Source organism: Pholcus phalangioides, unplaced genomic scaffold (assembly GCF_987345545.1).
Source record: "Pholcus phalangioides strain wild (caught in Gottingen) unplaced genomic scaffold, Ppha-v1.0 ptg000019l_1, whole genome shotgun sequence".
In the NCBI taxonomy this organism is placed as follows: Eukaryota; Metazoa; Arthropoda; class Arachnida; order Araneae; family Pholcidae; genus Pholcus; species Pholcus phalangioides.
The window spans coordinates 2,402,536-2,415,956 of NW_028301612.1; the positions used below are offsets into that span (position 1 = coordinate 2,402,536).

General features: G+C 36.8%; 1 protein-coding gene across 3 annotated transcripts in view; it reads left to right on the top strand.

The window, feature by feature from the left end:
• Positions 1 to 13,421, top strand: part of LOC149071116 (uncharacterized) — a 48,216-nt gene that overhangs the window by 5,866 nt on the left and 28,929 nt on the right. For 2 of the 3 annotated variants that reach the window (XM_089248208.1, XM_089248207.1), the window contains exons 2-4: positions 2,027 to 2,123; positions 3,288 to 3,435; positions 8,234 to 8,345. In XM_089248208.1, coding sequence (XP_089104334.1) covers positions 2,027 to 2,123; positions 3,288 to 3,435; positions 8,234 to 8,345 — 357 coding nt within the window. The remainder of the gene's footprint in view (positions 1 to 2,026; positions 2,124 to 3,287; positions 3,436 to 8,233; positions 8,346 to 13,421) is intronic. The other variant, XM_089248209.1, reaches the window with a different exon arrangement.

Sequence of the window (13,421 nt, forward strand, 5' to 3'; positions counted from 1 at the left end):
GATTCTGTTTTGTTTTTGTGTTTTATATCCAATCAAAAGCTTTTATGTTGAGTTTTGAATCACGCTGTAGACCCAGTCCCTTGCATTCTAGGTCACTGACTTGACCTAGTCACCCTCATTCTGTGGTGGAGATGGAACTAATATTCAGACCTTTTGGTATATATTCGGTTTGGCCAAATGCTTAGGTATTCGGCTGAATATCTTTGCAAATCTAGGAACAACAAACTATTTTAAAAAAATAATGTTAATTGGAATTTTTACCATAAACTAAAAATTCACTGATTATATTTTATTGTGTGGTGTATATCCCTTTCTGTGAAAGAGGTTTGTCAGGATAAATTTCTAGGATAAGGTAAACATGAAATTGAAAATGGAGTCTGACTGCACTTATGTGGAAGTGAGCATGAATTATACAACTTCACTAACTGAAGGATGTACCTAGACAAGGTACGTATAGAGCTACTGAAAGGGTAAAAAACATCTAAAGAGGAAAAGTAAGAAAATAGGTCATGAATAGAGTGGCATCTCTGCTGAATATTCGAAATTTGGCTGTCGGCCAAATCACTGCTTTCCATTCCTACTCTTTAGGTAGAGGCGCGCAGCAGATTTATTGTTTTATTGGGTACATACATATTATCAGAAACCTGAGCCAATAAAACAATAAATCTGACTCTATTGGTCCCATACCTCCTCTCTAGGTTGTGATTTGGCTGAATGGCTAAATATTGAATATTCGGCAGAAATGCCTCTCATGAACTATTTTCTTATTTTTTCTCTTCAGATGTTTTTTGCCCCTTTCAGTAGCTCTATACATATCTTGCCTATGGGCTGTACAAAATCTACTACCCTTATCCAATTCTAATTTTCTCAACCACTTATTTCCCAAATTTGCTGCTCCTCCGAACATAGCCAGTTAAGCCCTCTTATAAACACACCTTGCCTCTGTATGCAATAATGTGATTGAAAGCCATGCTCCCCCCTTTATATGGGAAGGGGGCTGACATTGCTTCAGTTTCCGGCCCTGGGATGAACATTATAATTTTGTTCAATACGAACTTAGTAGAAGGTGGCCCTTTAATGCCCTCATAACGCATGGACCTACTCTCTTATTATTGAGATCTTAATTCAAGATTAAGCATGCAAATGGGTAAACAGGCATTTCTAGTTAGGAAAAGATTACCTCAAAAAAATCACTGCCTGGAAGCCCATAATGCTCTTGGAGTTGCTCATGGTCCCTCTTTAGGATGTCAGGGCCCCCCGTTGAAAGCTCATTTTACAGGAGCGTTCAGTGTTAATGAGTTATTAGACTGTATATAAAATTTATTCAAAAAGTATCCAACCATAATTTTTTGAGCATAAACCAATAAAGCTAGGTAGGCATGGTTTGGTGCACGTATATAGGTGAACCTAGTGCAAGTGCTTGAATTTTTACCTGTCTGTAATACCATCTTTACCATCTGCAATGCCGAAATCTGTGACGTACGTCACAGAACAATCATTGCTACTGCAGAACAATCTGGAAGATTTTTAAAAAAAAGTAGAAAACTATATATTATGGGAACTGCAGAACATTTTCAGTCAGCAGAGGGCTCGTTGCAGAACAATGAAAAACATTCTGCTTCGGGGGACTGGCTTTTCCAGCTTTTCCCTGCCTTTTTGTCGAAAACAGAAAATACGACAGTATTCACTCATGTGCGGTCTGCTGGTAACTGGCAGCTTCTGCAGGCAGGAAAAAATTCAAACATGTATACTAAGATTGTCTACATACGTGCACTAAACCATGCCTCCCTAGCTTCATTGGTTTAGGCACGAAAAAAAAATATGGTTGGATATTTTTTGAACAAATCGCGTATAGGGTTCTACCAGCAATTTTTACCATTTGTTGTCTTTGAGAGAGCCATGATTACCAACCTTCGAATCGGTGACGACACCTTATGATGATGACAATGTTTTTGTTTTTGTGTGTCATAAAAATAATTTAATAAAACTTCTTTGCTGTCAATTCAGGTTGTCTTTTTTCTTTCAGAGTCGTTGAAGATCTTTGCGCTGAAGTATCACAGTTATGATCTGGAAGGAATCTTGCTTGCTGAAGATTGCTACAAACATTATACTGTGCTTGTTAAGTGGGTATAACTATTGTGATATCTTGAAAGTATATGTTGTGATTGGACAGGGTGATTATAATTTAATTAATGGTATTTAAACACTCACAATGCCTAGTTTGAATGAAATCTTGTGTACATGTTCCAACCTACAGTTCATGGGGGGGGGGATTTACATTATAACCCCCCACTAAAGGGAGAACGTGGTTCCTGCAAAGATTATAATAAGAACGATATTCAAAGAATAAATTTTTCCAATATTACTCAGACCTACTTAATCTTCTATTGATCCTGTGTTTGAATAATAAAATAGCGTTATTAACTAATATAAGATTTTGAGTTTTGACAACTGAATAATGTAATAATGATTATGGAAAGAAAATTCTACTGCCCTGTATAGGGAATCGAACCACCATCCCTCTTGCAATCCTGGCTACTGTGCTGACCAATATGTTACAGAAGCAACAATAATTTTCTCTCCTTTATGATGGGGTCTTTAATGCATAGCTTGCTGTGCTCTTTAGTATCGTGAAAGTCTGAGGAGTCAAGATCTTCTGTAAGTCGCACGAGGGGAACAAACACATGAGCAGACATGCTGGATGATATTTTCATCTACCTGGGAAGTTCACTCTCTAATAACTCTCCAAGTGTTTAATACAGCGTAAGCTACTGCTCTATTGCTTTGGGTTTGTAGTATCCAAATTTCTGACTTAACACGCTTTCAGTTTGGGATAGTTTGAATGATTCGTTTTCTTTGGATTTTTTTTTTTGGCATGGCCTTTATAGCATCTACACTACACTAGAATTCTGCTAATCCAAAAACCTGTTTAATCTGGACGGCTCGTCAAAAATGAAAAAAAAAAAATGTGTGAGAAAGTTGAAAAATCAGCAATAGAAAAAAAACACACTCATAATATTTTGCCATTACCAGTGACTCACTTCAGGAGAGAAAAAACTTCATACAGGGGCAAACCATTTTACTTTAGTCTAAAAACTTCTGTACCTCATTCATGTCAGCTAAACTACCCGTAGTCTTTTCACTAGTATAATACTACATGTATTTCATGTAATTAATCTATAAGAAGAATCACCATTTTTTTTCTGCTATTATTCATTGAAAACAGAATTTAGTTCTATGATTGTTGTAATCGCTATTGTTTATTTAATGGATTTTCAAACTTCTAGAGCAATGCTACTATTCAAATTTGAAGTTGAATTTGCATATTGTATGTTCAAGAACCCAGAGTTTGCTTTATCGACCCTTGACCATGCGTTCAGGAAGGCGGCTAAAGATATTATGGATGGGAATTCTTCAGGAAGCTGCAGTAACATGGTATCTCTCTATATGTTCAATATAAATGTGCTATGATGACATAATAATGATCACGTTCATGAAGTGATCATCACTAATCATTTCTTGAAAGCATTAAATTGTCTTTTAGGCTGTGGTTGTCAAAGTTTGGTCACACACGGGTGTCATCAACCTTTATAGAGTACGATGTCAAAATCAATGTTGCTTTTCCAGTGATTTGAAGTACAGTCTAATCCTGTTTAATGAATACCATTATAGCGAAGGTCTCATTGTAATGAAAACTGTTCTAGAGAGATATAGATGGCTTTTTTCTCAGCCAGAGATATCAAGGAAACAGTTATTTTCCGGATATTATGCTGAGGTGAGCTCGGAAAGAAAAGTCATCACGTCTCCGCCGGGACTCAAACCCAGGCCCTCTTGCATACCGGGCAAGCATGCTACCATCTACACCACTGGAGACTCTGGAAGGCAGATTCATGTGTCTCCAGTGGTGTAGATGGTAGCATGCTTGCCCGGTATGCAAGAGGGCCTGGGTTCGAGTCACGGCGGAGACGTGATGACTTTTCTTTCCGAGCTCACCTCAGCATAATATCCGGAAAATAACTGTTTCCTTGAAAACTGTTCTGATCCTTAAAAACCCTTTACATAGGGAACAATGTATTGCGAATTCTCATGTTACGAAATGAAAAATCTGTTATAACAAATTCAAAAACAAGTTTCTAAAAATCAACAAGAGACTTGCAATGTTCCAAAATGATCCTGTAAAATTGGTCTCAGAGAATTTACTTGCTGAACTGCTGGGAAAGAAGGACTTTGTTCTTCTACGGCTTGTGGTGAATGAAAAAAGAAATAAAACCTGCGGAAAGCCAGTGCTATGTCTTAGGGATGCTTTACATTTCTTGTTTCAAAATGTGTGGCCTTGAAAGGAAACAACTCAAGATCATTTCTGAAATTGATGCTGGAGTAAATACAAACAATCTTGCATTAAAATACAGCATATCTCCATCTACTCTTTTCACATTTTTGAAAAATTGGAACAACTTGGAATTTCAAATTCAAACATCAGGATAGGATCTGTTTCCAGCTTTACCCAGGTATTCTTAGACTTTTTTCAGAAGCATGCATAGTTTGAAGACGTTCACTCCTAAAATGTGCCAGTTACAAGCCCACTCGTATGAGAAAAGATTTTGGAATTTTCATGTGCTTTTGGATGCTAAATATTTCAAGCATTGCATATGTTTAAGTATGCGAAAACTTCCTTTGTTGTTTCCTTGGCTTTCACAATACTTGTACAAAAAAGGATTACAGTAAAACCTTGTTAAGTCGTTACCCTAATAAGTTGTAACTCCGGTTAAGTCGTCATTTTTCTTCAGACCCTTCCAGCTCTCATAGACCACAATGCTATTACACCCTCATTTACTTGTCGCTAATTTCGGTCAAGTCGTCGCAATGAAAAAGTTTGAGAGAGAGGAACAGACTATTTTTATGGCTCCCATTAAAAAAAAGAGCTTGTTAACAGCATTGCCATATGCTTAAAATTCATCATATAACAGCATTGCCATATGCTTAAAATTCATCATATAACAGCATTGCCATATGCTTAAAATTCATCATATAATCCCATATACCCAAACGGAACAGTTTAAGTAACGGAAGTTATGCTAGGGAAGTTCATTTGCTGACTAAGGTTTTTGGAACGTTGGGGACTGTTCAAGCTAGATCTCATTTCTGCCTCAACTCCATTGGAAGAACTGGACAAATTGCGAGAAACCCAAGCTCTGTCGGAAGAAGCAACGTAAGCACTTTGGGGGGGGGGGGGAGGCGAGGGCATCTCCAGCAAAACCAAAATTTATTGATATGTCAAAGATTACATATAGTGCAAGAAAATCAAAAATTATGTAAATCGAAGAATCAAATTAATCAAGTTTAAGTAAAAGTGCAACTGGCACAGATAATAAATATTCATAGAAAGCATGGACTCTATTAATTTAGGGCTTGAAATTTAAACAAAATATCTTTGTTGAAAAAAATTTGACATTCTTTCCCAAGTTGGAGGTCTTCTGTTTACTTTTCCCTGCCCAGGGCACCCTCCACCAAGTCAAAAATGTTCAAGATTACTTTGTAGTTCCATCATGAACTACTGATGAAGAATTCAAACACTAAAATTTAATTTGATGTATATGTTAAATTAATGTGCAATAGAGTTTTCTGTTATAAAGAAAAGCTGCTTATTCAAACAGTTGCTCTGTTAGTCTAAATTAAAAATTACTAGTATAAATCAAAGTGTACAGTACATTTCACTACAATAATTCAAGTAATAAGAGATAAAAAAGATAAAAAAATAGCTATTATTTTTTCTTTCACAATCTATAAATTTTATTAACATACTGTTATTTTGATTCATACTTTAATAAATGTCATATTACTTTAAATTTATACGATTTTCATAACATTGCACATTAAAACTGACGGAACTCCGCTTAACCCTGTTTTGACCAAGAAATTTATCAACGACCCCCTCCACATACACTGACTATATGTCCCGGAAAACCGGGACATTCCGATTTCTATGCCAATAAATGCATTGTTCTGAAAGCATTTTTTTCGGAATACTTGTTTCAGTTTTAATTAGGCAATATTAACTTCCGAAAGTATTCAATTTTTTTACTATCATATAAGTATTTACTTATTAGTTTTTTATGTACTCAGTGTCCCTTATGCAAGATGGAAGTGTAGCAAGGTGTATAGTCCTTGATTTCATATACAGGGTGATTAAGAAAGGATCATTCGATTTCAAAATGGTTCTACACTTGGAATCGACCATAAATCAAAACTGTTCATGAAACGTAGACACATTTTCCTCCGTAAATTCACATATTATTTATCCTTCTATTCTGTGTTTTTAATTTTCAAAAAATATACACACACAATTTTGAAATCCAGTGATTTTGAGTCACCCTGTAAAGTTACTAACTTGATATTGACTGCCGCATGCCAGAAGCGTGACTGTACAAATTTCCCCTTTTTTTAATCAGTTGTTTGGGTGCCTTGTTTTGCTATATGCGTTGTGCCTAAAATGTGAATGTATCCCTATTGAAACACACACATTATGAAATATTTTAGGAAAATTACTCTACCCATGTGGAAGTATGGAAGTTAATATTCAAACTTCATTTCCCATGGCTGGGGTGGCTCGAGCTTACCTGCCACCCGTGTGCAAAGCCTCATGTGCTGCCCCTAAAGGTAACCCTGGCAGGAGTCTGACAAAGCTCCTGGGGACCTCGAGATAAACCTGATTTTTTTCAAAAGAAAGCCTCACACCATTCTTTAGCATAAAAAATGTGACAGTACATTCCACTTTTAAAAATCAACAATCTCTCTTTTTTAGCAAGGACATTGCACATTCGTGATTCTGGCATGATGGAGCCGATATATTAATTATTGTACAAGTATAATTTGATAAAATTACATTGTATGACACATGGTAATTAGCTCAGTTGAATAAAGGCATTCTTTAGTTTTGACATTTTTAAATAAAAATGAATTTCTTATTCAGAATTTTTTATTTTGGAGAATCTCTCATGACCCTCCCCTAGTTCATTGATTCGCCCACCAAGGGGATTGTGACCCATAGTTTGCGCACCACTGCTTTAGACAGCATTGATTAGTGATAAGTTAACCTAGTGTTGAGTAATAATTATCCCTTTAAGCCTGAGCTTGAATGATCATGCTTGTGAAATACTTAAGGTATCCGACTACCTTTCTTATCACTTTTCTTTAAAATGGTACTGGAGTGAACTTTAATTACATTTTTTTATAGAACGTGTCTCAAAATGATGAAAACTGTAATAAATTTTGGTCTACCTATGACATTTTCTATGAAAACATTGTTTTTATGTCAAATTTTAGGCAAAATTCATGTAATATTCGAAACATGATTGCAAAAGATTTTGTTAATGAAATGCTTTGTGATTTTCACAGTGCATTTAGCTAGTACTGTTGCAGGCTATGAACCGAAATTTAAAGGATTGCATGATATGCTCATAAGTTACACCAAAATATGTTTGTGTACATGTGAATTTTTTGAAATTTCATCCTACATTTTGTCTATAAAACACTCTAGTTCAAAAAATATATGTGATAGACCTTAGATTTTGGTTCATAACCTCAACAATGTATAGCAAAATATCGCATTAAAATTTCATAAGGATGCAATGAATCAATTTTTACAAATGTCACAAACTCAATTAAAATGTCAAAAATAGCATTCTTCGTAAAACGCGTTTAAAGTCTTTATTTGCTTATTACTTGTATGTAAAAACGCAACACTAAAGTGAACGTAACTTTGATTCCAAGCATCATGTAAACAAAACAAGGCCTATTTTGGAATCGCAACAAATAGGGCTTTTATAAAAGCTCTAAAAAAAAAAAAAAAAAAAATGAAAATCAATATTTTCTTTCAAAATGACGTTTTCAATGTAGTCGGATACCTTAACAAACATTTGTGTTTTCAAAAACTTCTCAGTCTTAAAGGGATATTGACATGTTCTGTTTTTGTTATGGTCAGCCATCACATATATTTTAATCTGAAATGTATATTGGTTAATTTTAAGCAGGTTTTTGTCAATGTGACAAAAATTTTCTTTCATTTGAGTTTGATTTTTCAATATACCTTTTCTTTTAGATTATCATCTGCATTTTAAACTGATTGTATCTTAGGAAGAAAATCTGTAGTTTTAATTTTTTTTTTAATATTATATATCAATCTTCAATTCCATTGGTTAAATTATCAATGCTATAAAGTCAATTAACATTTTAGACGTACAAAGAAAATATTCGAGTTCGCATGATTGAACTTCCTTCCTGTTCTGAAATCAGAAGGACTGTTTTGCCAAACTGCTCAGACATCAACCGGTTTTTATGCCTCTCAGGTAAGGAAGAGTTCCTGAAACCTAAGCTTTTTCTTATTTGGAATTCTACCAGTGATGTCACTGACACGCTGTTGTGATTTGAATACCCAAAATCTGGGGAAGGATGCCTAAAATTTCAATTCATGAACCCCATGGCATACTTTTATTTGTTGAGGACTATGGTTCAACAATGTATAAGTGTGGGTCTCTAAAAAAATAGGCAGCCATGAGGGTACTGCATGACAACGGGCAGCCACATACAGCTGACTTCGCATGGAACATGTTGGCCAAGTTTCAGTGGACAGTGTTGGAACACCCACCATATAGGGCAGATCTATTATGTGACTTACATTTTTGGCCCCGCTGAAAACCATTGAAAAGTCGACGTTTTTACTCGGACAGTAAAGTCATGGACAATGTTTGAAACAGGCTGTGATCTCAGCCAAAAGACTTACAAGCAGGGTATTTGCCCACTGTTTCATCCTGAAACAAGTGGGACAAGTGCTTGTGTACCTTTGGTGATTACATTTGTAATAAACTATGCCATTTCATTCTATAGTTCTTGTTCTATTTTCATTCGACCCACCCTTATAGACAGGTGCAGCTCAAGCTTATGTGCCACAGAGGTGCGAAACCTCATGTGCCACCCCTAAAGGCAACTGACCCTGGTGGGAGGTTGGCAAGGCTCCAGTCTGAGGGACATCGACATATACCTGATTTTTTTTTCAGAAGAAAGTCGCACACCATTGTTTAGTGTATAAAATTCCATGACCATACATTCCACTTTTAAAGCAAGATTTTTCTGCTTTTTGGTTCAGAATTATTTTATCGTTCTTAACTCACAAATAACTTAATCCTCAAAACAGCACTTACGGGTGAGCCATCATCACTTATATAAATTCATCATTTAAAGATGTGTAACAAGGTTCATTTTTTATTAAGAAATGTATTTCAAATTATGTTTCTGGTGCTCCAGGGACCGGACAAGTGAGAAGCCAAATTATTCTCTTTGCCTTCATTTGACCATTCTTGAAAAAATCCTAGGTGAGAGAACCAAACTGTGTCCCTTATAAATAGAGTACAGGGAAGGCTCTCCTTACAGGTTGTAGCTCAAGATGGCTGCAAAGTCTTAGGTGAAAGGGTGAAGAAGTTTCATTGACTTAAAAAAAAATCAAAGAAAATAATTTCTGTCTGCTCTGGAGGAGTACCAAATCTGAGATGAATGGTCCAATGTTTTTAGGAATTGTTGGGATAAGTTATGATGGAGAAGCACATGTGGCCCTCCCAAAATTGTGGGGCTGCAAGACTATCCCCTCTGTCTTTCTCATTTTTATTTTTCCACATTATAAAATAACTGTAGAAGGAGTCCCCATGAAATATCTGGCTTGAGGAACTGCAAAAAATTTCAGCCTAGGAACCCTGACTCAGAATGGAGGGCCATGTGGAGGGGATAAATAGGAAGAGCAAAACTTAAATGCTGCGCAGGTAGAAATTTTGCCTGGAGCCACTCCTGGTAGATCACATTCTTGTTTCTGGTATCACGATCCCAGGCCCTGTCTATACCATGAAGTTTTTTCTACATCCCCATTGTTGAGGTATGGCCCAGAAGCGTGATGCCATGTGAGTTTTTAAGGTGTGAAAGTTTTAAAAACTTTGGAATCTAAACCAAAGTCTATGTTGTCCCCCCCCCCCCCCAGGTGCACCGAACCCCTTGCATCCTCGCTTAAGCTGCCCCTGCTTATATGTTCTAGAGACCCAGGAGAGGGTTTGTCTCTTGATTCTGAGTGACATCACTGTTCTACTGATGATGGATTTTACATTACTAATCCACACCATAAATGGTACTGTTCTGTTATTAGGACAAATACCAATTAGTAATGAAAAAAGCTGGCCAAGCCTACACAGAAGTATTTTCACAGTTAAGAAAAGGCTGCTGCTGAAAATCATGATTATGAATAGGATCTGATTTTCATTTCAAATAGAGGTTATATATTTGGGATTATTTTGTTTACTGGTGAAATGCCTGTTTCTTGATGTATATTTGAACAAAAAGTTGTCTTACTCTTTACCATGGAAGATGAATTTGTTATTTTAACTGAAGCAACGAAAAATTGATGTTTATTAACCCTTTAAATGGCAATTAAAAATTACCAACTCTTCCCCCCTTCAAAATACCATATTGTTTTTAATATAGTTGGCTTTTTTCCCTGATTTTTAGCAGGTGTAATCTGGGGGTGGGGGGGGGGATCACTGATGGTATGTACAGTGAATGAGGGACAATTTTCGACCCCCCCATGCTAATATAAAAAATTTAATTATTACATTTAATTTCTTTTAACCGTTGCTCATAAATATGATTTATTATGTTATAATTCACCACAAATTGTCAGATGCACGGGAATGGGTGGGGAGTTGTTCTGAAACAGCGAACTTGGCGATACAGGGGAATGGGGGTGGGCCACCCCCGTACAATAAGTTATCGTTTATTGAATCACTGAAAAATGTTTTTCATTTTTTAGTGATTTAATCCAAATGTGGTTCAGTTGCATCAAGTTGACAATAATAACGGCTCTCGAAGCGAGCGCCCAGCAAAGCTATATCATTGTAATATCATCGTGTGAGCAAATGAGACGTAATGACAAAATAATAGCGAAATCGTTAATAGACGCTGGTGTTTGGCGATAAGTTGCCAAACATAGCAGAAGGAGGTACACTGCACAACATCACAATTGCTTGACTCTGATTGGCTGTAACGAGGAGAATCAGAATTTCTAAGCGTTAGTAAGTGAATCGCCCATCGTGACACGCCGTCCATTCACCAATAATAAGAAAACAAGTTCGACTATTTTGCTAGAGAGCGCAACAAGCCTCACGGCAGTGTTTTGCGTTGGGCGTGATTGGCCGACTGCTTCTGGAGGAGTCAGATGCATTGTGTGTCACTCATTTTACCGATCGTCTCTTACTTTTTTGTTTTATTTCACTAATTTTCATCAAGCTCGATGCTTCCCTTCAAACCGGAGCATGCAGATGACAGTAGCTGATGCCGTGCCCGAGTGGCATGGTGGTAAGATGTTCGTCTACCATTGTGAAGGTTGTTGTCACGGTCCCTGGTTCGAACCCAAGGGAGGATATAGATAAGATATTTTCCCCAAAGAACTCGATGCGACCACCGATAGACAGCACCTTCACTTCCAACCCATCTCACTAATGGCAGTAAATTGCAATGTAGCGATATGGCCAGAGTTGGTGTTTGGTGAAGTAGTAGTAGCTGATGCCAGGGCCCTGAGCTGATGCGCCACGGTAGGAATACACAAACCAAATGCGTAGTGTTATTATGTAACACATTTCTGTCGACGCGAAATGATCCAGTTCGGTTCATGCGGCGCCAAAAACCTATGTTGGAATGTTTTTCCCCTTTTTATTCTCTGTGCACATGGAACCGCTCGGCCCGACGCAATATGTATTACAGTCGTATTCACCAACACAGTTTCAACTGCATTCGCAGGTGAAAGGATTGAAGATCGAAACGGATTGGTTAAATTAAGGATTTTAACCAATCCGTGTCGATTGCTGATCGTTTAATCTGCAATTGCAGTTGAAACTGTGTTGGTGAATACGGCCGTAAATCGCCGACGGCGTGCTCTCACCCTCACGAGAGCTCGGCTTTATACTGTAGGCTGGTTTTTTTCTGTATTGCTCAGAAATTCTGACCTCTTCACGTTACTAGCCAATCAGAGTCAAGCAACTGTGACGTCATAGAAATGTTACAGTAGACCGCGAGGCTACCACAACTTTTGATCCATTTGGCGCCACCATATTTCCTGGTGACATTTAATAACGGATATACAAATTCAACTTCAGCTCGGCAACCACGATTGGTACAGTGGGAAGTTCATGGGACAATTAAAACGAAGGTTATGTGTTCAAGTCCCTTGGAACCCATCCAATTTCTTTTTTCCTAACATCTTTGTTTGAAATATTTAATATCTTATTGCATTTAATTTCTTTTAACAGTTGCACATAAATATGATTTATTATAATTCACCACAAATTGTCAGATGCACGGGAATGGGTGGGGGGTTGTTCCCAAACGGCGAACTTGGCGATACAGGGGAATGGGGGTGGGCCATCCCCGTACAATAAGTCATCGTTTATTGAATCACTAAAAAATGTTTTCATTTTTTCCTGATTTAATCCAAATGTGGTTCAGTTGCATCAAGTTGACAATAATAACTGCTCGTGAAGCGAGCGCCCAGCGAAGCTGGGCCCTGCTATCATTTATTGATTCATAATGATAATAGATTCATTAGAAAACCAAACATAGAATTTGTGTTTCGGCAAGCCACTGTATTTATTGCATGTCAGTATAATTATTATTATATAATATATATCATTATTATTATGATCATTATATTATAGTATTGTTAAATTATATCATCGTAATATTATCGTATTGTTAAATTATATCATCGTAATATTATCGTATTGTTAAATTATATCATCGTAATATTATCGTTTCAGCAAATGAGACGTAATGACAAAATAATAATAATAATATAAATCGTTAATAGATGCTGGTGTTTGGCGATAAGTTGCCAAACAGAGCAGTTTCTTGACTCTGACTGGCTGTAACGAGGAGAATCAGAATTTCTAAGCGTTAGTGTTTTTTTTTTGCGTGTATGTCGGGATTTTTTTTTTCTCCCTGAGATTGCTGGTTGTTATTTGCCGGGCGTTTTTTTTTTTTTTTTTATGATCGTAAATGATCTTGTTTTTTTCCCTTGCAACCTTTATGGAATGAAAGTTAGAGTTCAAAATGAACTTCCGATTGTTGTTTTTTACTTCAGCTCAGTTGGCACGCTCCCTACAACCAATACCTCCTTCTAGAGTAGAAGTTCTTCTGCTCTAGAAGGTATTGCAACAACCCACTTCTAGGAAAACCCGGCTTTATGATAGCATGTATCCTGTGATCGTATGTAGGCGTCATTGGAAGTCATTAAACTTTTGTACTGGGTATTTTTTCTGGATGACCTATGAAACTTTTTCTAAGATATTGATTTCTCAATATTTGGCGAAATAATTTCAGCCTTTCGGTCCGTA